The following is a 26,586-nucleotide window of genomic DNA, read 5'->3' as shown; positions in this document are numbered from 1 at the left end:
TTAAGAATACGTTCTGATACACAGGTTAGGGTCTGATTTCTGTGGTTCTCAGAGTTCTGGCAACAGAGGATTTGGCAATGTTTTCTGAGTGGAAACCATGCAAGTTTAGCAAAACAATATTACAAAAATCCAAATTTGGAACTAGATTTCACTAGTAGTATCTATAACTGACAGCAGCAGCCCATTTCTCATTTTCTTTTTACCTCAAAGAACCGGTGCCACCTCTTTTCTTTGTTAGTCAGTACAGTTAAAATGCTACGTACCTTTGCTTCATCGGTAAATTAGCCATTTAAGGGCATTCCAATGTCAGATATAGTTTGTTTGCTGGAAAGTTGCTTATAAGGACACTTAGAAGGAAATTACTTGATCATCAGAAAATCTGATTTACAACTCCATTAAATTTTGATGGGACAGTTTATTGTGTAATGACTGAGATATCTTCAGAATTTTAGGACAAACTTACTTCAAGCAGAGGATATTCTGTTCTCTTGGTAATAACAGACTTGATTTTCAAAATCTCAAAAATGTTACCACCAGTTTCTTAGCTGCATTATATAGTCCCGACCTTAAGCCTTATACACAAAATATTTATTCCGACGAAAAAAGGAAACTTTTCTTTGCACGAGAATTTGTAAATTGGTTCTATGTGCAAAAAATAAACAAGGGAAAGAAGAGGAAACACCTTTAGGAAACGGTAAGTAAAAACGGTGAGTAAAAACTAGACAAACTTGACATTTAGGAATTTTGGAGTCTGCATTTTTACAAGTCAAATGCATCTTTACAAAAAAAACATTAGTTTTTCTTAAATTCATTGAAACAACAACCTTAACTTTGTGGATATAAGACAAATACTTATAACAAGTAAATTTGCAAAGAGTTCTTTCAGTTTTGCAAACATGCTTAATATACTCCCCTGTTCCTCAATGCCCTTTTGTTTCAAGGCCCTAAAAATGAGAAAAGAAAGACAGTACTTTCCAGTCTACTGCAGGCGATGGCAGCAAGCTCACCAGCGCCTCAAATGAGGTTTAAGGGCGAGAACCACTCTACCTATATTAGGCTACAGCAGCGATTCATCCTTTGACCACTGGATTTAGAAACGAGAATAAAGCCAATGTTACTTTAAAAAGGACAAGTTCACAGTTTAAAATAAAAAGAAGAAAAAAAGAATTAAAAACAGAACCAAGTCATATGATTGCAAGCATTTTGAATTAAATTAATACTTCAACAAAGAACACAACAGAGAGATCCGGCAGGAAGGAGGGGCATTTTTCAGAGTACTGCCATTGTCAAATAGCATATGTACGTTCCAGTTTGCTGAAATAACCTACATTTACTTTTTTTTTTTTACTTCTATGTCAAGCAGTCATACTTACATACATACAAACAAATCAGAACAAATCTCACAGTCCTTATTTTGTCCTCTAACAAAATTCCCTTTGATGAAGGACTTCAGGAATTGGTTCAAATTCATTCTTATTTGTAATGTATTTTTTTCCTCACGTAAAAACAAATAGCTTTGGTAACCCTTGGCTCTCCTATACAACCTCTGTTTATCACAGTTCCTTTGGCTGTATAATGTAGGTCCTCCACAGGGGTACCTCTCTGGCTTTCTGTCCTGTGTGATGCTGCGTTTTTATTTTATTGGTTAATACGAGGAGTTGCCTTAAGGAAACATGGCAATGAACACATACAGAAGTGGCACACATGAGGTTAATTGAGTTGACATTGTAACAACCCTGATCCTAATGAACTAGTTTGGTGTCAAAAGGTCTGTCATTATACAGAAATTCAGCTCTCACTAATGTATCACTACAATTAAGTTTTTCCAGAGCTTTAGAAACGTCAGGTCTCTGCAAAGTCTTTCCAGCACATTGAGCAAGAGGAAGAGTGAAAAACAAGCACGTGAAACAATCCTTCATTAATCCCACATGAGTAGGGAATTTGCATTGATTCTCATAGTGCTAAACGTTGAGCTGTGTTAGGTCTGACGGTTAGAGCTAGAGGGATGTTGTGAGACTTAACCTTATGCTAAAAGGACCTACTTGTTATAGATAGTAAGACTGAAGAACGTTAAAAGTGTAATACCTACCATGATAATGAGATCTAGAAGATTCCCAGAATCACCTCTGGGTTAAATAATGCATAACAATGATACTTCCTCAAATGTGGAAGCTCTGAGCAGGAGCTACCCTTCGCAGTCTTCAAAAAGCTTTGGGGACTTTTCCCAAGTTTTTCTCAGTTTTCCCTAATTAGTTAATTCCAGTTCCACAAGTTGCAGTTTGCATTTAATATCACATTGTCCTTACAAATTCAGTTAAAGAGGATTTTGTGTATTAACCCTTACAACAGAAAGTTCAGTGTGAAACGTAAGAGGTGCAAGTCCTATGTAAACAAGGTAAGTTTGGAAATTAACACGAGAAGTCTGTAAGAGACTCCTTCATTATTAAAAATTAACTCAAAAGTAGGAGATATCCTGCATTGGGTCTCTAGGACCAGTCTTTTCTTAAGGGTGGACGATTATCCAGCTCCAGAGCTCATTGCTACTGTAGGTATCGGTAGACCTTGAAGCAGTGATTTCCAGAGTCTGCAACTACAACGTGGCCGTCGGAAGTAAGGGCCAGGCCTTGGGGACCATAAAGCGGGTCGGCAGAGGTGTTAATGTAGGATAAAAATGATCCGCTCCCGTCAAAAACCTTTGAGGGTGAGAAAGCACAAAATTAATGTTACAAAGGAAAAAGAAAAAATAACGGACACAAGGCTGCTCTCTCAGTTATACCATTACCCTTCTCATTTCTGAAATGGTTGATGTACACTAGAATAAACATCGGTAGAATTTGATCTCTTATTCTTATAATACACAAGTTTGTATACAAATATATTTTCTTACTGAAAATAACTAATTAAAACTGCCAGGATCTTCAGCAAGAATTAAGCATGCAATGAAATACCAACAAAAGGACCACCTTGGCTGTTCCTTGTTCTAAAAATAGCCAACTACAATAAATCAAACTCAACCAGGGACTCAACCAACACCTTGTTTTCCTAACAAATATTACTGGTTTTGCCAGCATGACTCTTAGGTTTCCACACAGAGAAAAACAGGAATTTGTTTACACTGTTGACTGCTTCCTGAGAACAACTCATCAGCAGCTTCCTCATTTTTATATTCAAGACAAAAAAATACATACACTTAATTTATTAACTATTCTTTGGCAAATAAGAAGATTTTGGGATTAGCACTTACAAGATAAAAAGAGTGCAACTCTCAACATAAAAGCAGACCAGTTTCTCAACATTTAAAAAAGATGATAAAAATCTGCTGCATTCACCTCAGGGTCTATACAGATCGTTTGCTTTTTCATGCTTTCCACCGTGTCTCCAACCTTCTGCTATGGCGATTATAAATTATTACCATCTCAGCAATGCTTGCAAGTCTACAAAGTCATCGAATAGCTTTTGGGGAACTACATAGAGACAAGAGCCTTGGTCACAGTAACCGTCAGAGTTGCTGGCGGTTACACTGGAAAGTCCACGGTCTGACCTCAGCATTTCTTAAAGTGGACAGGCCAGCAGTGAGGCGTATAAAAGGCTGTGTCAGAAATCACATCACTTTCGCGTGCTGCTATCATGTTTCTTGGGAAGTCTGTAGACTTCAGTGGCTAGAGTTATCAATCCATTCGTTTTCCTAATCAAGGACCTTTGAAATACTCTACCTGTATTCGGCTGTTTCCCCAATCTGCTACGATAATATTTCCATTAGAATCTACAGCTACTCCAGTTGGTGCATTAAATTGTCCGTTTCCTTCTCCGTTTGATCCAAACTTCAGTATGAATTCTCCCTCCTGGTTAAATACCTGCACAGGTTAAAACAAAAAACCTGAATATGACATCGTGTCAAGTATTAGCCACCTGCTACTACCAGTTTACCTGTTAACAAAACTGGAATTGAAACATTCCCAGGAACATACTGGAAGAAAATGTGCCCATGTCTCTTTCCTGCTCCATTACACCAGACAGTATCTCCCTTCTCACTTAAGGTCAGATGCAGCTCAGATGTGGAGGTGAAGGGCCCCAGGAGCCTCTCTGCAGCTCGTGCATCTTGAATTAAACAAGCCGAGTGCAGATGTGGCACTGGCAGCCAGTTCTACAGAAACGCAGCAGAGCACAAGCACTCTTCTCTGACTTCCATCATCCAACACATAAAGAGAAACACGGCATGTTGCCCCCTGTAGAGACAGTTCAGCAACTGAATCCTCTCTGATAGTAACAGATTTAGATAGCAGAAAGATGGAACCAATCAATGACTATTCTGTCGGTGACCTGGATGCCCCAACGGGACCAAGTGAGATACAGAATGTGTCCTTTACACGGCATTATAGCCGCCTCTATTTATTTTAGTCCATCTTAGACCCAGGCTCAGCTGTGCCACAAGGTCCACCAGCATTCTTAGAGACCAGCTGTGAGTTGCACAAGAAAATGCAAAGACCCACCAAGTGCTAAGAAGGTGGAAGATGCTAGGAAATCATTCTATTCTTGAACAGTGAACAAAGAGAAAAGCATTTGGGGGAGGAAGTTCCAGTTTGGTGCCTCAGGTGACAAAAGAAACTAGAAAAACTTCAACTAATAATAATAAATTAAAAAAGAAAACCACAACAGACAAAGATGTATTGCTCTCTCCTTGAGTTAAAACAGAAATAGTGAGTGAACAAATGAGATAGAAGCCTGTGCTGAGTAAGATTTTCTACAGAAGATGCCCAAAGGAGGGAACACGTTTGAAGGTTAATGAGGGAGGAAGGATAATGATGCTGACTGAGGATGTTTAATTCAAGACACTGGTGGCAGGAAGAGGCTTTGGGACCCATACAAGTGAAATTTATTTATAAATTTATTTTTTATTTAAAACAGAATTTACTCTCTGCTCTTTCCCCACCATCTAACAAAAGGTAACAGTATCACTCAAATTATATATTACTCTTCAAAGCGTCAACAATTACCAGTACTAATTTAAAGAACGCTACAAAAATAAGAATCTTTTCCAGTTAGTAACAAATTCTAAGAAATAACATTTTTGTCCCACTGAGTCACACTAGAGACATATGGGAACACTCTGTTCTCGTTAGGAATGCGATAATTATAAAATCACTAAGATGCCACACTTGTTGTATCTTTTCACTTGCTTTTTGTTCATTTTAGTTTGCCCTTGTTAACTCTCCAGGCATTCTTGTTACCACGTTAAGTCCTGCTGATGGAGGGGTAATTGATGGAGTCACAGGCCTCCTGCTGCTAAACCATGCAAACAGTCTGCTTCAGGCCTCCTGCAGCAGTCTTGGTTTCCTTGTTGTAATCCAAACCACATGAGTTGCTACTTCCTAATTCCAAAAGGATACGAGAGCAAGGTTGCTGTTCAAAAGCTAGATGATTCAAGGCTGCTCAGGACATGAGGGTATATATATATTCATCAGAGAGGCTCCAATATATTCATCAATGACCCAGACAGAGCGTACCCTCGAGTAAGCATGCTGATGACACAAAACTGGGAAGAGTGGCTCACATGCCAGAAGGCTGTGCTGCCATCCAGCGTGACCTGGAAAGGCTGGAGAGTTGGGTGGGGAGAAACCTAACGAGGTTCAATAGGGGAAAGGGTAAAGTCCTGCATCTGGGGAAGAACAGCTCCTTGTATCAGTACAGGTTCGGGGCTGACCTGTTGGAGAACAGCTCTGCAGAAAAGGGCCTGGGAGTCGTGGTGGACAGCAGGATCACCATAAGCCAACAATGTGCCCTAACAGCCAAGAAGGCCAATGGCATCCTGGAGTGCGTTAAGGAGAGGGTGGCCACTCTCAAGGGCGGTCATCCTCCCCCTCTACTCTGCGTTGGTGAGGCCTCACCTGGAGTACTCTGTCCAGTTCTGGGCTCCCCAGTTCAAGAAGGACAAGGAACTACTGGAGACAATCCAGCACAGGGCCACTAAGATAATTAGGGGACTGGAGCACCTACCACAGGAGTAAAAGCTGAGAGCTGCGTCTGTTTAGCTTGGAGAAGAGGAGGCTGAGGAGGTATCTCATCAGTGCTTGTAAATATCTAAAGAGTGGGTGTCATGAGGATCAGGCCAGACTCTTCTCAGTGGTGTCCCATGACAGGACAAGGGGCAATGGTCAAAAACTGGAAAACAGGAGGTTTAACCTAAACATAAGGAAATATTTCTTTACTGTGAGAGTAACAGAGCACTGGAACAGGCTGCCCGGAGGGGTTGTTGAGTCTCCTTCTCTGGAGGCTTTGAAAACTCACTTGGACGTGTTCCTCTGTGATCTACTCTAGGTGATCTTGCTCTGGCAGGGGGGTTGGACTAGATGATCTTCAGAGGTCCCTTCGAACCCCTGACATTCTGTGATTCCACGTGTCTACACTCAGACAGGGATTTTCTAATTGAGGTGAATATATAATATTCAGCATTTCAGTTATGAACGCTGAAAAACTAGACTGAGGGTTCAGCTTTGTGTTCAGTCAGAACAGGCAGCCATTAGGTGAAACCCCAGGGATTTCCCTGGGGTGTGGGAACCGGGGTAGGACAGTGTTCTGCTGCCCGTGTTCTCCTCCTGCTGCTGCTGCGTGTTGAGGGAGGGGAAAAGAGTGTAGGTGACTGAAAGGAAATGTCACAGCCTTAAAACAAACATGCACAGGTGAGTGCTTTCTGAAATTGCCTGTAGCTCCTTCATATACATTTTCTATCTCATGACATCTCAACTTGTTTTGGTTTATTATTGGGGCAAATACACCACCCTATTTAACCATGACTGTTTAACAGGCCATGAGTCAGGACTTCCCATGGGTGTAAGTTGTTAAGAGGATCAAGTTGTAAATGGATCCAGTAAACTTAAAGGTTATAGGTACGGAATTAAAGATTGCCAGGTATCTTTACTTTGTTATAATTTTATTCAACTAGAAACGTGGGAAGCTTTTACTTAAAAAGCAGCAGTTACCAGACTTCTTTAAAATAGGGAAGAAGACAAGGTGAATAACAGGTTTGGCAGAGAGTTAATAAAAATAACTAAATTGATATTACTTACCTCACGTACAACTTATGTTTAAGCGCTTGAATTAGAGAACATTATAGTGGCACCAAAGGCAACAGATTGTATTTCTATTAAGCAATACACTGCATGCAAAGGTCTCTGAATGTGTGGCTGTTATATCAGTCCTTATACATATATAGTGTGATCTCTTTGTTTTTAAAAATACTTTATTTTCCCCAAGCAAGTTCTGTGATAAAATGAAAGACTTTCCAAGTTTCCGTTAATTGACAGTACCTTGACAGAATGGTTATGAAAATCTGTAATGATAATTTCATTGTTGCTGTTTACAGCTGCAAAATGAGGACCTGCAATGCAGAGGAAGAAAAAATATAATAAAAATAATAATACCACTAAATCAAAAACTTTGCCTAAATAATAGAAAAATATTCAGCCTTCTAGAATATTATACTTGGCTTCTGAGCAATAACAGTCAAATAGAGGATATAAATTTCAAATTAAGAGTACTTTCATTTCATGTTTTAAAAAGCTCAACATTTTTTTTGTAAAAACAAATAATTTCTTTTTCAGGCAGTTGTCAGCTACTGTTATCAATAAGCATTGTTCATTCCTTTCTCATATACAGATGACTGTAGATATTTATGTGCTTATTAACAAGACAAAACATAGTGCTTAGGCATAAAGTTGTGTACACACTGAAAACAGTACTGAAAAATGTTCACGTGAAGTCTGAAACCTAGCTTTGTGTGCCTGCTTCTTACAGTCATTTGAGCAAACACATTTTAGGATAAATACGAACGTTAATTAGCAAAACACTGTCAGGGGAAAAAGTGCATTTTCTGCTTTATGTTATATATTGAACTATGTGCACAAACTTGAATTAAAAACAAATGGTATCTTGAAAACAGGCAAATACTTGAATCAAAATACTTGGTGGTATTTAGAGTTATTAAATGGATCAGAGTTCAGTTTCAGTTTTCACAGTACCTCAGCGTAAACTATAAAAAGGCTGAAAAGCTTTACACTGAAAACATTCAAGTAATGACAATTCACATGTTTTATGTAGCCTGCCACCAAAAAGAGGCGATACGTTTCTCAAATGCGCCGTTACAGAGCATTTGCACAATTATTTTCAGGAGGTATTCTTGCAAATTTTAAAATTAAAGAAAGTGGACAAACCCAGAAGAATTTGGTGATTCTTAGCTGTGTTAGAGCAAAGCTCTCATAAATTATATATATGGCACTTGTGCCATAAGACATTGCAAGAGATCTCAAGATAGAGACAGTTACACCATTAATGCAATTTCTTTCTTATGCTGTGAACCAGTCAGAACATCAGACCAATCTATACTTATTCAGAGTGACCCAACACCTGCAAAATGACCTACATATGTCATTTTGTATCTTCATTTCAAATTTTGAAAGAGCAGCTATTAGCTCACAATATATCACTTGTGTGGGTTTTTTTAACTTAATTGCATGTTCTAATTGACAGACACCATGTGCAAGCACTCCGCTGAACCTAAGTGGCAATTTCCCCAAACTGGCGTTTCCGTTTGCATAACTGTGTCTTCCTAATCTCAGTCTTAACACTATCCCATTACGCTCATTTTCTAATGGGAAGATACCACTTAGGGCATTGGTTAATGTGTATCTGATCACCGGAAACACAAAGCAAGGTGTTTGAGTTGATTATCATGAACAGCTGAGTGTGGGCATTACAAAGCATTTATAAAACACTAGTTAAGAGCAGTCTTTCTTGGGTCACTGATCCGAAATGCTTCCAGGCACAGAGAGGGAGATAAAGCAATCTGGTTACAGCTACATTTGCTGAACAGATGTTGCAGTCTTCCTGAGCAATTAAACAAATGCTGAAGTGAATAGGAGTTATATGTTTAGTAGAACCTTTCGCCCACAGGAAAAATGAGTAGGCTATAGCGTCTTCAACATGCTCAAACATCATGCAAATGTGAGCAGAAGAGGCAAGAAAAGGGGATGTACATATTACCATCAAGTGTACCTGCAAACTGCTTGTCACCATTTCCTCGACTACCGAACCTGGTGACTATTTTCCCGTTCGGCTGGAAGATGAAAACGCAGCATGCTTTATTGTCCACTACAATGATGTGTCCATTGCGATCCACAGAAACACCTTTAGGGCCCATGAGCTTTCCAGATCCAATTTTGGCCTAAAAGGGAAAACACAAAACAGGAAAAAACGTTGGCGTGATAGAAATAAGTCAGTACCATTCAAAAATTGTATTAGAGGCACACGGTGTCTATGGGTGAGTATAGCAGAAGCATTCTTTAGAAGGATTGAAAAGAAGGGGATCTAAGAAAGGGATCTAAGCAACAGCATCCCATCCAGCCCTGAGCAAGCAGAAACCGAGGCAAAACTTTCCAAGAATCCATGAGCTACCTGGGCATATACCCAAGAACAATCTAGGGTCACCTCACAACCCATTTCACATATTTCACCATTGTGCTCTTTTTTTTTTTAAGGAAGAGATTCTGGAAACTGGTTTAATCTACATAAAAACTGTTGAGTTTTGACCTTACAGTTAAAAAAAGTTACGAAAATACCGCCTGTTTGAGGGGTTTGTTGTTGGAACGCAGCAACTTGCTTTCTGGTTTTAGTTGTTATTTTTAAAATGATGGACAGATTTGGAAGCAGTTATTCAGGTTGGTTCCAAAAGTCTGGTCTCCTGCCAGCCTCTTTACTGTGCTGGTCAGGCAATCCACTGAACAGTCTATGTTGAAATTATGGATCCCAGAACTTTCAGATCCTGTAGTAATTTGTGAGAGAGACATCCTACAAACTGAGGTCCATCTCTTTAGTATAGAACATGATGTTCTGTTTCTATCAGAATTTAAATGAAAAAGATATTAAGATATTCATCTTTATGGAACAGGACCATTTTCCACCTCACTGCCTTTGCAGTGTGGACAGATCACCACCTAGAACAAGCAATGTGTCTGATTTCTCTGCCCATCACTCCTCCCTCCTGCAAGAGGCGAGTAGGCGAAGCTCTGTTAGTCTCTGACTGTCTGTGGGACAGGTTCCAGGGCTCGGAGAAGACCCATTACCTAACTCATTTCTCTCAATTCCCTGATGTTTTCAAAACAACTAACCATGTTAGTACCCGAAGGAACTCAACTACACTTAGTAAACCCCAGGTACCCCTTGCATGGTACATTCTCATGGGTGGGGATTCAGGTTGAAATATTTGGTTGAATAATTCCAAATTCAGGTTGAATAATTCCAAAATAATGCCATCTAGGTTCCCCGAGGCTGTCTGGTACAAAGTCACCAGCATTACTACACAACCTCTTTCAGTCTCAAGTAAACAAAACTCCCCAGAGTAAGTCTTGCAGCTTCAAGACTGTGCTTAGCCAACATGCATTGATCACGCGTCTGTTTTATGTTTAAGTACATACACTGTTATAAATTGCTAAATATTTAGGCAAAAAAAGCACCTAATTAATTCAAGCTAAAATATTGCTAGGGAAAACTATTAAAAAGATACAAGCCGACTTACAAAATGTATTCAGGTTTGCATAAAAACAAAGCAGCAAAAACATAAACCAAATGCAAGTCAGTAGATTTAGTTCCTTTGGGGTGATTAAATCATATTCCCTTCTTTCCTCTGGGATACCCGTGTGTTTATCTGCTTGTGCATTGCACCACCTCCTCACTATCTTTCCAGGATTCCTACGGAAAAACGACTCAGGCTCATGAGTACAGACTCTTCCTGCCCGTGTAAATACATATGGGAAAAAAGTAATGACTAAATCATGTACTACATTAATGGGTACTCAATGCTGAGAAAAGTAACAAAAATCACTATAATTGAGCCAGGCTTTAAAATATAATTTGCAGGCAGCAATAAATTATGCCCAGCTAAGAGTTTGCTGTGCCTTTTACTAAAAATCTGCCTTTCTAGTTTAGATCAAAATACACTGATGACACATTACTGGGTCTGGCTGAACATATGCTTTATATATTTTTACTTCAGAAAATTTCTTAGAATTATGGATTTGATTATTTAGAACAGAACATTATAAACCCCAGTCACTCCTGTTAAGTGTATGAATGGAAGTACTTTCAGAGTTTTCTGCCATTAGAAATGAATAAAGTATAATGAATCATCTGAACTCTTAATATAAATAATGAGTTTAACTGAATTAAGCCAAGGACATTATGTCCCTTATTTTATAGACTTTTATGAATTTAGACTGGTTTTCGAATATATGTTTATGAAGTCTCCCTACCTGTGTGGAAAATATTCTACTGTGGGATATTCCTAGAGGTAAAAAAAATCAGCTAGTCTACATAAAAAATTGTAAAGACTTTTCCACTGTGGAAATAAGCGTGTTAGGGCTTTTAAGTTTAACTTTGTCAATCTTGTTGCCATTTGAAAGGTTCACGGTTGTCATGAATTAGTTTACAGCCTTTCAACTACCATATTCTCCTGTTAGAGAACTTCCATAATACAGAGATACAGCTTTGTCACACGTTGCAATGTCACACAATGAATGGATTTATCATTGATATAACTGTCTTAATTTGACAGTGACCTCTTAACCATACTCCATAGAACTATTCCTATCTTAAAATGCAACTGGCTTCAAGCAGCTCCCTCCTTAATTCTTCTAATTAGACAAGAAAAAATAAGAAGTGACAGATAAAATGTTTCATCTTTTCCCACTCATCCAGACTGGATCTTAACTTTACTTGCAGCCTCATTTGGTTGATAACAAGCTGTCTTCGATACAATCCTTCAAGACTAGAAAGAATGTAATTCTCTCCTCAGAGGATCAAGAATTATTCTCTTGACTGTTCTCCAGGTCCTTCACTAAGTTGGAACACCACCACCGGCACAGAAAGCTGGTATTGCTGCTTCACTGTGTGTTCTCTCCTTAGCCTAGCAATATGTCTTCTGTAACAGCTTTCTTAAGCAATTTTAGAGTAGGAAGCCAGCATTGTTAGCTGCCTTTTATAGATGACGAAAATAAAGCTCTGCAAAGCAAAATGGAAGATCACCTGTGAGACCTGTGGCACAGCCAGAAAGAGAAGCCCCAGTTCCTAAGACTGTCTGAGACTTTACCATTCACAGGATAATACACCCTTTCATTTAAAGAGATCCATGTTTTGGTGTAACTTTAGAATAGGGTTTGTCCACTTCTGCATTACACAAGTTTTACAGCCTTGAGAAATTGGAGCTCTGTCTCTGTTGATACCAATCACTGGGGAAGGTGACACTTTTCTGCCTGGCACTGGAGGTTGCTGGGGTGAGTCAGACTGAGAGAGCTGCCTGGGCCTGGCTCCAGGGGAGATTTGACTTCTGGCTCACATGACTATTAAAATGCTGGTAAGGGAAAGTAACTGTAAGTATATGCAGAAAAAAGGGGACAATAACAAAAACAGTTAGATTGAACAACCCCGGATAATGCTGACCACCTGCATCAGAGATCATATACAATGACTTACAGGCACAGTCCTTTGAAGGGAAACATCATTATGCCTTTGTCTATCTCTCTGTGTATCTTACCAAGCATCGTCCAATTTAATCTGACAAAACCCCTGTAAGAATTACTGTTGCCAACACAAAAGAAATTATCAGGCTTTGCCTAGATTCCCACAGGCTAGATATTATACACACACTGTGTTTCAACTATATGATTATGCCTGCCCTCCATACACAAAATGCTCCCACAAACATTTGTATATTTTTTTCTCATATATATAACCTGTTGCATTCAATCTAAAAATAGTATTTTATATCACTGATGTTTCATCTCTCATTTAAGCTGTCTAGTTCCAAGAACTATGAAGTCCAATGCATTAACTTGTATTAACCACACAAGCATTGTCAACTTTACACAGCTCTTGCAACCCAACAAAAACATTGACTAAAACCAAACCAAGGCACCACATCAGAACTACCTCAGTAATTCATTTCTTTCAATACCTGTCTCCCTGCTGATAGTGTACAGCTCATATGGCCCTGGCTCCTCCAGAGCCTTTTCCTCTAGAGCTGGCACCATCTGAAACGCTGGATTTACAGCATGTCTTGAGGAGGAAAGAAAACAAGCCCTTCATGCTCTGTGTCCAGACCAAGCCAGTTCACATTAAGGATGTTAATAATTATTTAAGACACACTTAGTTTACTCAGAATATTTAGATTCTTAATTAAATTGCATCTTTCTTTGGTTTTGTTCTTGTGTCTTCATTTCATTCAAGGACTTCATCTAAAACCAAGGTTTTTCTGTGTAGCTCTACATTTTGAAAACTCCTTAACAAGGAAAATCACATGCTGTGTGCAAATGCAAGTAATTTTTTTTTTAACACTTGCATTGCATATTCGTATTGTGTTATTTTAGCTTCCAGTATACACAGGGTCTGGATACTTTTAAAAGTGTACGTGCCTGTTTCCCAGATGGAGCTCATTGAGCGCTATGCAAGCACAACTGCCTATTTGCTAGATCATTCATCACTTTGCAAATACTACTCAGAGGAAGGCCATTTCTTGGTACACCCATGAGCAGCTCAGGACCTGAACTTTAGGACCTGAACTTTTTGGCTGTTAAGCTGCCAGATAATTAGCCAAACACACAATTTCTCTCCAAAGCAGGACTCCAGAACTAAGTAACTATGGTAGAAATTTCCTCACAAGTCCTTTATCTCACTGAAGAGTGTGAACTGCTAACCTCTGCTACAGGTGCCTATTTCTAGCATGCATCGCCAGGCTCAGTAACGTGCATTCAGAGAACAGCACCAGATGGAGGCAATCCTTAATTTTCTCTGGAATTGCATCTGAACCCAGGTAAAAGAAATATTGCAGGTTGCCAAGCATCAGTGTAGTGTAGTGGTTGCCTTCTCATTTTACTCTTATTAAAGGGATCAGAGTTGCTATGAAAATATGAGGTGTCCTTTTCTCAGAACTTCTGATTTCTGAAACCTAAGATACTATTACCACCTTTCAGTTTTTCCAGTGCACATCACCCCACCTAAAACAAGCACTGGAACAACATCCTAGTGTGCCCTTCCTTGCATTTATTACCAACAGGATCCTCCATTAATTATACACTTGATTTGCTAATAAATACGGAGTAAATAGAAGAAGCCATCATAATTCTGGTGCCTTATTTTTCTCCTCCATATGTCACTGAAGAGCCTCATGTCCTCCTCATAAGTTTTTATGTCTGTCTGTGTATATGTACATACATGCACACACTTTTCTGTAAAATCAGAACACTAATTTTATGGAGGTTGTTGAGCTAGTCCAGCTAGACTTGATTACATTAGCTATCCTTGACCACAAGTTATCGAATGGCATCCAAGCACCTAGTCTCTATCTGATATAACATTAGCCTCATGGCTGTGACTTCTTTCTATTAATTATATAATGTGGCTGTGTCATGAGTTTCCACATCACAACAACGGAATCTGGCCTAAGTTACAACCAAACTATGCAGTTTCTTGACAAAAGACCCCACCATTACTTTGCATTCCTTTGTAAGATGGAGAAAGCTCAGGAGAGTTCACATGGTAACCCATACCTTAAATTTTCCATCTGATGAGAATATGCTAACCCATTTGTTATCATAATCTGCAATAATGATGTCACCACTGGGATGCACAGCCACTCCTGTTGGCCGCTGCAACTGGCCGGGAGACCTTCCTCGTATGCCAAAACGGCTTTTGAACTGACCATCATTGGAAAATATCTGTAACAGAAAACATTAGTTTTAAAATTAAGTCTACACGATAACATCATCTATTTCTTGGAGCTTAGATTTTAGCAAGTCACTAATGAACACTATAGGCAGGAAGAGAGTTAGGAACATGAAGCACTTTTACATGTTCTATATTTAAAAGTGATGTGCCAAATTTAAGAGGAGGCTTCCACCTGGACCTAATTTCAAAATAAGCTCTTTGCACTTACACTGCACTGTGTCAAAGAACTTTACAAACACTGGTGAATTACGCTTCCCTCTCAGCTGAGGGGAAGTGGTTTCATTCCCATATTAGAAATTAGGAAACTGAGGCACTGACTGACTCAGCCACAGTCAAACACTAGGTCTGTAGAAAAAATAGGAATAGAAGCTAAAAGAGAAATCAAAAATGTAATTATTTAACTTAGGCATAAGTACTAGATCATTTCCCAAGAGTTGCTTTAGCCACACAAAATTCAGTCCACTGGTTGTGTCCCCAAGCCAGATAATTAGACACTGAAGTTCCCCTGAAGTGGCTGCAAATTACATGGTGTGAGGGTGCTAATGAGTATTTTTCTCTTTGAAAGGGCTTGGAAATGAGATCTTACTGCATGTGGCTCGCTAGTTCTCACATACTGAAGAACAAGCCACACACTGCTCTCTCATTCATTGCCACCACATGGGCAGCCTGAAGGGTGATGACAAATTGTTAATGGTAAGCAAAAGAAAAAATACAGCTTGATTTTCACACAGGTTGCAAAAGCCAAGAAATCGTGGGTGTCAGGTGCTACTGCAGAAAAGATTTGATCCTGATACCAGACAGAAAAGTCAATCAAATAGACTAAAAGCTATTTGAAAGTGACATCTATATGGGTTTTTCTTGTATTTGTACTTGCTCAAGAAATGATACTTGTGGCACCTTGCCCTAGATTTATATTTGGAAACACAGCGTGATGAATTTACAATGTAAAATGATATTTACAAAAAGGCATTTTTCCAGATTATTGCACCGCTTGTTTTCTTCACTCCTTGCCAAACATCATGAGGAATGGAAATAAACTCTGATATACATCCTAGATTTAGTGCAAATCTGAAAAAGATAGCTGCAGGTCAAGAAGATAAAACGATGATGAATGATAATCGAGTTGAGTTTCCTCTGTATGTTCTGTATCTGCTCGAGTTGTCCAAGATGTGTCTTTCCTGGAGTACAGAAGAAGGCAGAGGTGTGGGGATGAGAAGAAAAATAAAACTACTGGAAGTGGCATATTTTTATACCTGCACACACTGGTTGTTACTGTCTGCTATTAATACTTTTCCATTTGTAGATGCAGCTACACCTTGAAGATTTGTAAATTCCCCTTTGTTTCTTCCTTTGGTGCCTAAAATTGAACACAAAGCATATAAGAAATCAGGTTAGACAGGACTAATCAGTTAGGACCTAAATGCCAACACATGCATTTATTACATTCTTGAACTGTAGATTTCTAATTTGAAGAGTTCTTATCACCACTACAACTTCAAAGAACCATCTCAGTAACAGATCCACAATTCTTAATTACAGGAAGGGATTTTCTTACTCTTTGACATGTATGCCATCTAAGCCCCCACCGATGTGATTACCTCTTCGGCCTTCACAAATCAACGTGTTCACAATTTGCCTCTTGCATGAGAGAACTAGTAAAAGTTTTTTTCATAAATGATGGACTTTTGTTTTTAAATTGTCGATTTTTATTCAGCTGGGAAGGCAATGAAAGGGGCACTACTGCGGGAACATGCAGACAGAAGCTAAGATTAGAACCTGGACAGATGACAAAGTTTTACTACAATTAGCTACATCTCCTAAGTGAAGCCACAAAGTTGCGATAAAACATATTGGTAATCACTTTGGATTGAGCCATTTCAAGACAGGGAAGTCTCCTATTCATTCATACAGACTTTTCAGTCAAAGCCTTTAAAAAGTCCCTTAGAAGGGAAATTCAGATGAAGAGCTGGTTTTGAATGACTGGGACATATGGATGAATGAAGACCAACACCTGGAGACTCAGTGCTTCTGCAAGGACCTTTGAATTTTCTGATAAAATTGATTTACTTGGAACTGTAGGTCTTTACCCCAGTGGCTTAAGGGAATAAGAAGCTGTAAAATGTCAAATTTTCACAAAAGTTCGTTAAGTTTAGTTGCCTCATTACTTAGAACTTTGTTCTGAGATGTTCCAAAGAGAATCGCATAGTAAAATCATCATCATAGAATGGCCTAAGCTGGAAGGGACCCTAGAGATCATTTTAATCCAGCCTCCCTGCAGCTAGGGATGCCACCTCTCCACTAGATCAGGCAACACATGGGGACCAAACGGGAATGATGTCTTTAAAAGGTCAGTCCTAAAGTGGCTGGCCGAAATTATACCAGGAACACAGGAATGGTTTCCAAATTCTGGCTTAGTTTTGTAAAGGAGCCTCAGGGGTCTTTAGACAAGACTGCAATTCTGATCTTGGACCCCAAAGGTATTCATAATGAATGAATGAGTTTTGAAACAAGGTGACTCTATAAGCTGTTCTTTCCAAGACTTGGATGCAGAGCTATTTTTCCTGGTGAAGTATTTTTACAAGCATTCATTGGCCACATAACAGACATTAACAGGTTTCAATATATGGTCTTAACTGAAACATTTGCATTTTGGTTTAGTCAGTCCAAGATATCCTGGAGCTCTGTGATTAAAACTGTTCTGACTGCGATGCCCAATATAAGACATACATATTAGCTCTGATTTGTATTTAACTTTCATTAGCGATGTGCATTTTCTTAACAACCCCTCCTTCTGCTGTGGTGATAGCTGTGGGATGCACGTTTCCTCTCACTAGCTAACAAGTAACATTTAATTCCTCCGCACTTGGTGCTGTGAGCCTTTGTTTCAAGGCTTGTTTTCTTGAAATCCATCCTCTAAATGGAGCAAATGCTTCTCAATTTTTATACTGCAAGGAGAAAGTACATATTCAGAGAACAGTGAGTTACACACCAATTACATTACTCACACTTGAGCCATTTCTGTGTATTCTTTTAATGAGCAGTGCCTGGGGGATGCATGCAGTAATTTTTTTCCACCATATGCTAATGATATTTCCTTTTTGCCTTTTAGCCAAAGAGAATGGATGAAAAGGGAGAAACATTCCTTTTATTACTGAGAGTAAAGGGAAAACATTTGTTAGAAAAGAGGATACATAAGCTAGAGCATCTGGAACCAACTAGCACAAACTTTATGGAATGTATGCTCTTTACCCATAGAAAAATGTTCTGGAAAGTCGAGGAATTTAATTTTTAAAGATAAGAGAGGCCTATATTAAGAGTTAGAGCGTTCTTCCGTGGGACCTTGTAAATATACATCAAAGGAGAAATAGGATGGAATGCCATAGTCACATTTCACAGTAAGTTTAAGAAAAAAAGTGAGATGAAAAAGTATGCAGATGAAATTCAGCTCCATGCAACATCTTTGTACATCACACTTTGCAGCTATTAAACCCATAGCATAGGTCGTAATGTCCACACAGGCCTTTATACAGTCCCCTTTGCAGCAGCACAAATTTCTCTGAAGAAGCAAGTTGAGGTTAGCGAAACACAGCTTATCTCCTAAGTTATGCTCAGGAGGAAAACAGATGACTTTGAACTTTCTCATTTGCCAGCAAAGACCTGGATCCAAGCACTGGCAGCAGTTCGGATGATGAAAGCTTTAAGTGTGTCAGCCTCTGGAAAGGCAGGCTCTGTAACACCAAAGTAGAGACTCCTGCCTTATAAACAGACCTGCCTGAGAGAGTTTTCAGCAAATCTTTTACTGCAAGGTACCTCCCGAAGAGGTGCCTCTGTATCGAGGCACCCCATGCTTTGTCCTCTCTCAGTGCCGGGCAGCCACGCATTGTTCCTTGGCCTAGGGAGGCACCAGCATTTCAAATGCACACGGCTGGAGCCAGAGGATGGTTGTGGGATCCTCGTTCCAGCATTTCCCAAGCAGCCCGGTTTAGAGATGAAAGCCTCCGTCTTTCGTGCCTGTCTGCCCAGCCTTACCTCATCTCCTGTTCGGAGCTACTGCAGCACACAAGGGAAGAAAAGACAGATATTTTACTGCAACTTCTGTGGCAAGCTCCTGGGGATTGGGAGAGGAAAGGGAGTTTTCAAAAGGGAAAGGCTGAACAGAATTATTAGGAAGCAGATCTGTGGCCTATGGAATAGGTCCTTTTATATTATCTTTGTATACAGATAAAAAGCCAATCAGATTTGCCTTAGCCCTACCTAATTCCTTCTGGTATTACTGAGCGTAGCCTGCACAAACCAATTAGTTTAGCTTTGAAGATATGCTTTCGACAAAAGAGTATCTGTTTTCAACTCAAGACAATGTAGCACACACAAAATGCTTCATAATTTCAGTCTTCTTGCACAATAGAGACCTGATTGAATTTCACCAGAAAAGAGGCGGGGGAAAAATCTAAAAGTCCATTAACACCATAGGAGAAATAAAAAACTCTGTAGGTGCTGGGCAGCTGGACAAACCTGTTGTACAATGTATATTTTTGATGCTCATACTAATACAAGGAGTGCTTTTTGCTTTTTAAATTTTATTAATATGAAAAATAACCTTCCAGCTTGCTAACCTAGATTTACCAGCTTTCTAAAACACAAAGAAAAATCATGTCACTGCCCCCAGCAGGAAGGGAATGGATTCAGAGAGACAGAAAGATTAAAGAGCCTGCAGAAAGATTACAGATTAACGAGGAGACTTTAGAGGCTGCAAGTAGCCATAACCTGTTGTGTAAGTACCATTTCTTTCCTGCCTACATTTCAAAGTCTTCTTTTTGGATTGCTCTGTACATGGTAGTAAAAAAAATGGATAAGACTAAACAGCATTGAAGGGTTTACATGCATACTGCACAAACAGGCATCAGGGAGCTGTTTTCTTGTTCCCTAGCTTTGTTTCTTTTTTCCTCAGAGCGTCAGAAGATATTTAATCAAACCTTACATGTTATGAGGATGTGATGCCCTCTCTCCTGATAGATACGGCTGAAAAAAAAAAGGCTCTGTAGTAAAACTGCACCGAATCGGATTGTTAACAAGCTAATGTGCTTGTTGTAAAATAAATGTCAGTGTTTCTAAACCAAGTTCCCATGCAAATCTAAGTTTTAAAATCAATCAGTCTGTTGGATGAAGGCACACAATGTTTGTAACCTTTGAAGAGGAATGAATAATTCAGTAGGAACTCTGGCAGATACTCCCACATGCTGTTGGTAGTGAAGTTTGGGCTGATTTGCATTAATTTGCTTTACACAGCATCTGTCCCTAAAAGCTTGGCCAATACCACCTCGAAGCCTCGCTTGGGCAGCAGAGCCCGAGCCCCCACCGCTAGGAATGTACAGCTCCTAGGGGTAGGTGCACCTCAGAAGCAGCTCTTCACTGGTACAGCAGCAAAATCCTGAAGGACCAGAGTTGAACCAAGACCAGGTCTCTGTCATCAGGACATCAGACCCACACTGGGGATTTTGCCAGCAATGTGGTCAGAGTTCTTCACCTGCTGTCTAATACAGCTATGACTGCAAAACTGTGCAATGTAGGCCTGGCCAGATTTCACAGTGGCCATCACAAAACCATAAAGATTTCATGACAAGTCTCTGAGGGATTTGAGCTAATAAGCTGGAAAATGAAATTCTATTTCCCCCATTACTAGGTGTTTCTGTTTTCTACAGAAATATAAATTCCATACAGGAAACATCCTGCTATTGCATACTACTTATTAATGGGTTTGCTGCAGAGTTCTGAAATAAGAGAATGAAGCACAACTGATGTTGAATGTTGAGAATGAAGAACAACAAGTGTGTCAGGAGGGCTTCTGCATGTCATATGTTACTTCTCCAATGCCCATAGCCAGGCTGTAATTTGGCCCAGGCAGGACCATGCTGGAAAGATAGAGAAGGTACAGGGGAATGGGAGGAGGCAAATGCTGGTTGCCACAGGGAGAAGGTTTTCTATACCATCCATACAAGGAGGCTAATTGCAGTTGGAAAAACACGTTTTTGAAGGTGTGTACCTGTATAACCCACTTGTATTTCTGTAAAAAATCAAAAAGTATGTATCTATAGGCAGACCTCTTCCTCTCAAACAGGACAATCCAATACGGCGTTTCAGGCAGAGGTCTTCAGGGAAAATTAAAGAAGAAACACCTGATCAAGCCTCCCTCGGCTCCCCATAAGCCTGTTTCTAAACTGCACTAAAGCAGCTCATGAGGTTTTATATAGAGTAAATTCACAGTAAGACTCCTATTTGCTTTCAGCATTGATAACAGACCAGACGATGCCATCCACACCTAGTAAGGATGCTGACAGAATGTGCTGTTAAAGGCACTTTTTTTTTCTTTAAAGTCAGAGTGAATTACACACATTAAATGTACCAGCTAAATTTAGATGCTCAGTTACATGACTGAAAAGACAACTAAACACAGTCTGAGGAAAAGGAAAATTGAACTTTCTAGCAGAGAGCCAACTCTCCATCTGGCTGTATCTGATGCCAATCCCAAGTATAAATATATGAAGAGAAAAAACAGTTGAAGTGGGAAATAGCACTGCTAAACGATGTCAAAGAATTCACTCATGTGAAGTGCCAGAAGAGGAAAAAAAAAATACCCAGGCATATGGCACAGCATGGCAGAGCTAGAGCACAAGATAGGGTTCTGGACTGAGTAGCTAACTGATGCCACCCGTGGCTCTTAATTCTCCTTTGGAAGAAGTGGAAGAGATTTACCACGGAAGGTGGAAGTGGCTGACACTGTGAACATCCACCACCTCCACTCACCTCTGCGCAGCATGGCTCTAAGGTACAAAAACAGGGGAACGGAAAAGAGCATTCCCTCTCACCTTAGTGCTTCCTACTGTTTGTAGAGGCAGCTAAACCCATCATGCAACAATTACTTTCTGGGTATCATAAATGCATTCTTGTTTTCATTTCTATAAACTAAACAAATGCTACACAGATACTGCGTGGACACACTCTTAGAGATCATATTTTTAAAAAATAAAAAAAAGGAAATAAATTATTCAGAGAAGAGGAGGAAGCAAGAAATAGTCTGTTCTTTTCAATAATGAATTACATGAATGTATGAATGTGCAGCCAATAGTTCGACTTTAAAATGTCTGAATAGAACCAGATGCCATTTTAAAACACACGAATAACACAGAATTGGCAAAAGATACAATACACAATTCCCCATGACCGAAAGCACTTAACTGAACTAATGTTGTATTTATGCTGCCTCTCAATATTTGCACAAGAACAATCTCGTGATAGGAGCGGATCAATTCACTTGTGCATAAAAGCCCATATATCAGCATATATATATAATAGCATGCTCCATATACTTGGATGCCCATAGGAATATTAGAGTATAGCTCTCCAACACAGCTGTATGAGCTTCTGGCAGCACAAATTTAAGATATATCTTGTCTGGTTTAACGTAGAAATCCAAATTTGGCTGGGGCTGACAGAGGAATTCAATAATGGGTTCAAAATAGAGATACATAGTTGCTTTGGACAACAGTGATAAACTTTATTTTTAATTACTGTATCACCAGATGAATCAAACCTTAACTTTTCAAAGTGAGTTGAAATTGGAACTAAATGAACTCTTAAATCCATGAAGGCAGTCTCTGTGAAAACGTCAGAAGTTTTACCCGTTCTTCATTAATTTTGCATATCTTGGAAGAGTGTAAAAAAGAGACCTTTCAGACAATGCGTACATCAGCCTACAAAGCCCAGAAGGACATCTCTATGGAGGGTCATTCTGTGAAATGAGTGGCTGAGAACTGAACATATAATAGGATGAAGTAATATTCTCAGCTCAAGTTTTCGATAAAATAGCAATCCATATATCCCAAATGTGGACACTGCTGAGAGTTTTAGTCAAGCAAAAGCTCTGAGTCACACACAGCTCCTTGTTCTAATTATTATCTTCTTTTTTGGGGAGGGTAGAGCAGCGAAGAAGGGAAGAGGTAGAACTTCATAAAAAAGCACACTATCATAATTGCATCGCAACAGAAAAAAAGGGCACTACACTATTTGAAAAACTTTTAAGACCTCTAGAATTTATGGTGTGTTGGAGAGAATAGCTTAAAAAACCCAAACCCGCTCACTAGAAGCAAGGGATGCATAAGCTGAAATCAATCCATACCAGTAGTTTTGCAATAAGCATATTAACATTTTTTTACTAATTTCTGGACTGGTTTTTCTGAGTATTTAGACCTATGATTACCACATCAATTTATTAATTACCACACCATTAATGCTTGATATATGTGAACAAGAGGTGTTGGCATTCAGTGAAGGCATCAGCCACAATGGGCAACAGAGTAACGGAGGACTCACAGGCAGAGTGGACCTGTAGAGGCTTTCCTGCCCTGCTCTTTCTACCTGAATCTGTCTCCACAGCCCCTTCTCTATCTAGAATACAACATGTCATAACCATTCCAGAAGAGCTTAGAGAGATGTTTCTTTCAAGACAGGGATCAGTCATTATTCTTAAGTATTTTCTTTAACAGGGCATACCCTCTGCCGCTCTTACCAGTACCAGCTGGTGGGAAGAGCCGCAGGTCCCTTTCCATTGCAGCAGGAGCCTGAGGCTGATCACTCTGTCCCTGTGCAAGAGCTTCTCTCTGCCAGCGGTGACTGCAGCAATAGCTTTTGCAACAACACCCTCGTGCAAGAGGAAGGGCTAAGTCTGGATACTAATTTAACAGAGGTCGCTTAGCAGCTTTGGGCAATAAAGCATGGTTACTGCTGAGCAGGGCTGGCTTGACTTCCGTATGAGTTGTTCCACATCATATTTCTAAGTTTTGAGTAAGCAGCTGCTGTAAAATTTAGCCTTAGCGACATTAAACCTGGATATCATTGCCTCTGTAAAAACGTTTTGCGTTGTTATATTTATGGAGTCATTTATCTTACTAGGAAGTGCACTGGCCACCTGGGAAAAGCTGGTCATTTTCTGGGTGGCATCATCCAAAGCTTAGATTGTACTGCCCTGTTCAGCAAGCAAAGCACACATGCTGAGTACATTTCCCAAGATAAAACCATTATGTTATTGTACATACTCTCTATCAAAGCAGGGAATCTATTAGAAATACTGACAGATGAGAAATCAGATGGACAGGGTTAACCATCTGACAAATGGTGTCCAGATGAATTTTCAACAGAATTACTACAAACCCCTCCAGGATTAACCACAATCCATTCTCTGCTGGAAATAGGAAAGCCACCTTGCCAACTGGTTGTCAAACCTGGTAACACATACTGCTGAAATCCTGATTTGTACATATTGGTAATTAACTTGATTTTTTCTCTAGCTGTACAAAGTCAAAAGTATTTTCTAACCATATAAGCAGACATATAAATACAATACCCCATGGTACAGCCTTTTAAAAGGATGAATTATGATATAGCTTAAAAACGAATACATCAAAAGACCTGACAAAAATCACAGTAAACAACATCAAGTTGTTATATTTTTACGAAGCATTACAAGTCCACAGATTTAGATAACATTATATAAAAAGAACAAACATATTTAGATACTGGGGGAGAAAAAAAGCAAATAAAGGAAATCATAATTTTGTCCATTTGACATAATGAAATAACTACATATGAGTACAAGATTTAGCATGTATAATTACAGGTTAATGAAATAGATTGATCTTTAGGGCAATGGTTTTAGAGGAGTCCTACTTCCCTTATTGTCATGCAACTTTTTAAAGAATCAATCTAATCTGAAGCATCAATCTCATTATATTTTCATTTTTATGATGCCCAGTAGAGTACAGAAGAGGTGACAAAATGTTCTATCCCGGATCAAATATATACATTTCTCAAACCAAATTCCAATGAAATATTTGCTGCAAACAGAGTTTCTGAAGTATATGCTTTGAAAATTTACATGTGAATGGAAGTCAAGAGGCCTAAAGCTATTAAAAGATTCCTCTACTAATAGTTTTAACCTTAAAATAATTTAACTTCTACATTTTATCATCCCATCTCCCTGAACTGTTTTTAAGCATGTCAATAGGTAGCAGACAAGTCACTTACCTACTCTGAAGATCAGATCATCCTCAATGGGATTCTCTTTTCTCTTGCCAGTGCTGTACATGCTCGCAGGTCTTTTTACAGCTTTCTGCTTCACATGACCACTGCCAGGAGATTTAACACGCCTCTTAACCCCTTCAGTGGTAGGGGACACATCTGCTGATCTGACCACTTTAAGTTTGAATGGGCTGCCCTTGATATGTTGATCGTACAGTCTCAGTGACAAAGTGAAGTCCCCTTCCTTCTGAACAGTATACAAAAATTCGTAAGTGCCATTTTTATTGTCAAGTATTTCTCCATCCGCTACACTCCCATCAGGCGTGCTCAGCTCAGCGGTGAGGTAAGCGTTCCCAGATTTACAGAGCTCCCCATCTTTGTCCTTTGTTGTGATGGTAACGGACATGGGCTGCCCGATCACTGTCTGCCTCAGTCCTTCACCTGTGGCAACTGTTTCAGAGGCAACAGCATTGGTGGTTAGAATAGTACCTAGATTGTGAATGGACTTCTTCAGGCCTTCTGTTTCCACTATGAAATCCAACTGGTCGTTTTCACGGGGCTGCAGCGGGAAGTCCCGCTCAGCCAGTTCATTCAGCTTGTCGCTCATTTGCTTCTTCACCAGCAGAACTTCAGTTTCAGTGCCGTGGTTGAGGGCTTGGGCTGTAAAGTTGCTGCAACTTTTAATGCTTTCTTGTCCTTCAAGTAAGGTATCCAGCTGTGTCTGGAGGACCTGTGTGCATTACCAAACAGCAGATTAGTATCACATTACAAGAACTATCCTAACAAGAGGTAACATGCTTCATATCTGAAGGCCTTTGTAACATCCCAATTCACAGTGCTTTATTTTAGAGTTTGTTGCTAAGTTTCAATTTAGAAAAAGTACCACACTGATCCCTTACGTATTCTTGGAATATTGTGATGCAACACAAAAAACATATTCTGGTTTGGGTTTTCAAGGCTGCACAGATCCACTGTCACACTAGACTGAATTATTGCCTGTCTTGTCTTTTTTAAAAAAAACAAAACAAAACAACAAACAAAAAACCCAAACAACTTGACCCAAATGTAGAAGCTTGAACCTTGCTTCACCTAACTCTCAGTAGTCACAATCAATGAGATCATTCCTGGGAATTAAGCTGTGAGCAGAGACAGGGATATTTTGGAATCATCAGTCCCATAAATAAGGGAGGCTATTTCTTCAGAGCAAAGAGAAACTTTGTGGTACTCCTCTATGGAGATGGACAAGAAGGCAGTCTCAAGATCTGTACATCCATCCTGAGGAAAAGTGTGCTTCCTGTTCTATATAAGCCAAGAAAGGAAAAGTGACCCCAGCAGAAATGGGTAGGTTGTTTCCCCTGTTTCAGCAGGCAGGAAAGCAAAATGTAAAGCATAGGTTGTGGGTATTGGGAAGAGTTGGGCTGAGTAGCCTGAAATTTTGGTGGGCAGCAAGTAGCTACTCTATGTTTAAGACTGAGAAAGGGCTTTTATTATAGGGTTAGTTCTGGCCCTCAACCTAAAATCCTAAAAACAGTATTGACCTCAAAATTGTTAGGTGTGGGCTGGAAACAAGGCTAACATTTTTTTTAAAACCAGTTTTGCAATGAATTGGAAAGACGATCCATGAATTATAACAACCTAGCAAGAAATTCATGACAATCAGGAAAGCCCAAACATTCCAGCTACCCCACACACTCTCCACTGACGAAATTGCCAAACCAAAGTATCCAGTCACACATATGGTATGGT

General features: G+C 39.5%; 1 protein-coding gene across 2 annotated transcripts in view; it reads right to left on the bottom strand.

Annotated features, from left to right (window-relative positions):
- Positions 1-1,970: 1,970 nt before the first annotated feature.
- Positions 1,971-26,586, bottom strand: part of TRIM2 (tripartite motif containing 2) — a 42,122-nt gene continuing 17,506 nt past the window's right edge. Inside the window, exons 6-12 of one of the 2 annotated variants that reach the window (XM_009870382.1) lie at positions 24,847-25,570; positions 16,023-16,126; positions 14,592-14,759; positions 9,037-9,217; positions 7,305-7,375; positions 3,714-3,854; positions 1,971-2,693 (exon numbers count right to left, since the gene is read on the bottom strand). In XM_009870382.1, the coding sequence (XP_009868684.1) occupies positions 2,541-2,693; positions 3,714-3,854; positions 7,305-7,375; positions 9,037-9,217; positions 14,592-14,759; positions 16,023-16,126; positions 24,847-25,570 (1,542 nt within the window). In that variant the 3' untranslated portion in view covers positions 1,971-2,540. The remainder of the gene's footprint in view (positions 2,694-3,713; positions 3,855-7,304; positions 7,376-9,036; positions 9,218-14,591; positions 14,760-16,022; positions 16,127-24,846; positions 25,571-26,586) is intronic. The other variant, XM_009870383.1, reaches the window with a different exon arrangement.

This window comes from Apaloderma vittatum, unplaced genomic scaffold (genome assembly GCF_000703405.1).
Source record: "Apaloderma vittatum isolate BGI_N311 unplaced genomic scaffold, ASM70340v1 scaffold10215, whole genome shotgun sequence".
NCBI lineage: Eukaryota > Metazoa > Chordata > Aves > Trogoniformes > Trogonidae > Apaloderma > Apaloderma vittatum.
This window is presented reverse-complemented; position numbering and strand designations above follow the sequence as displayed.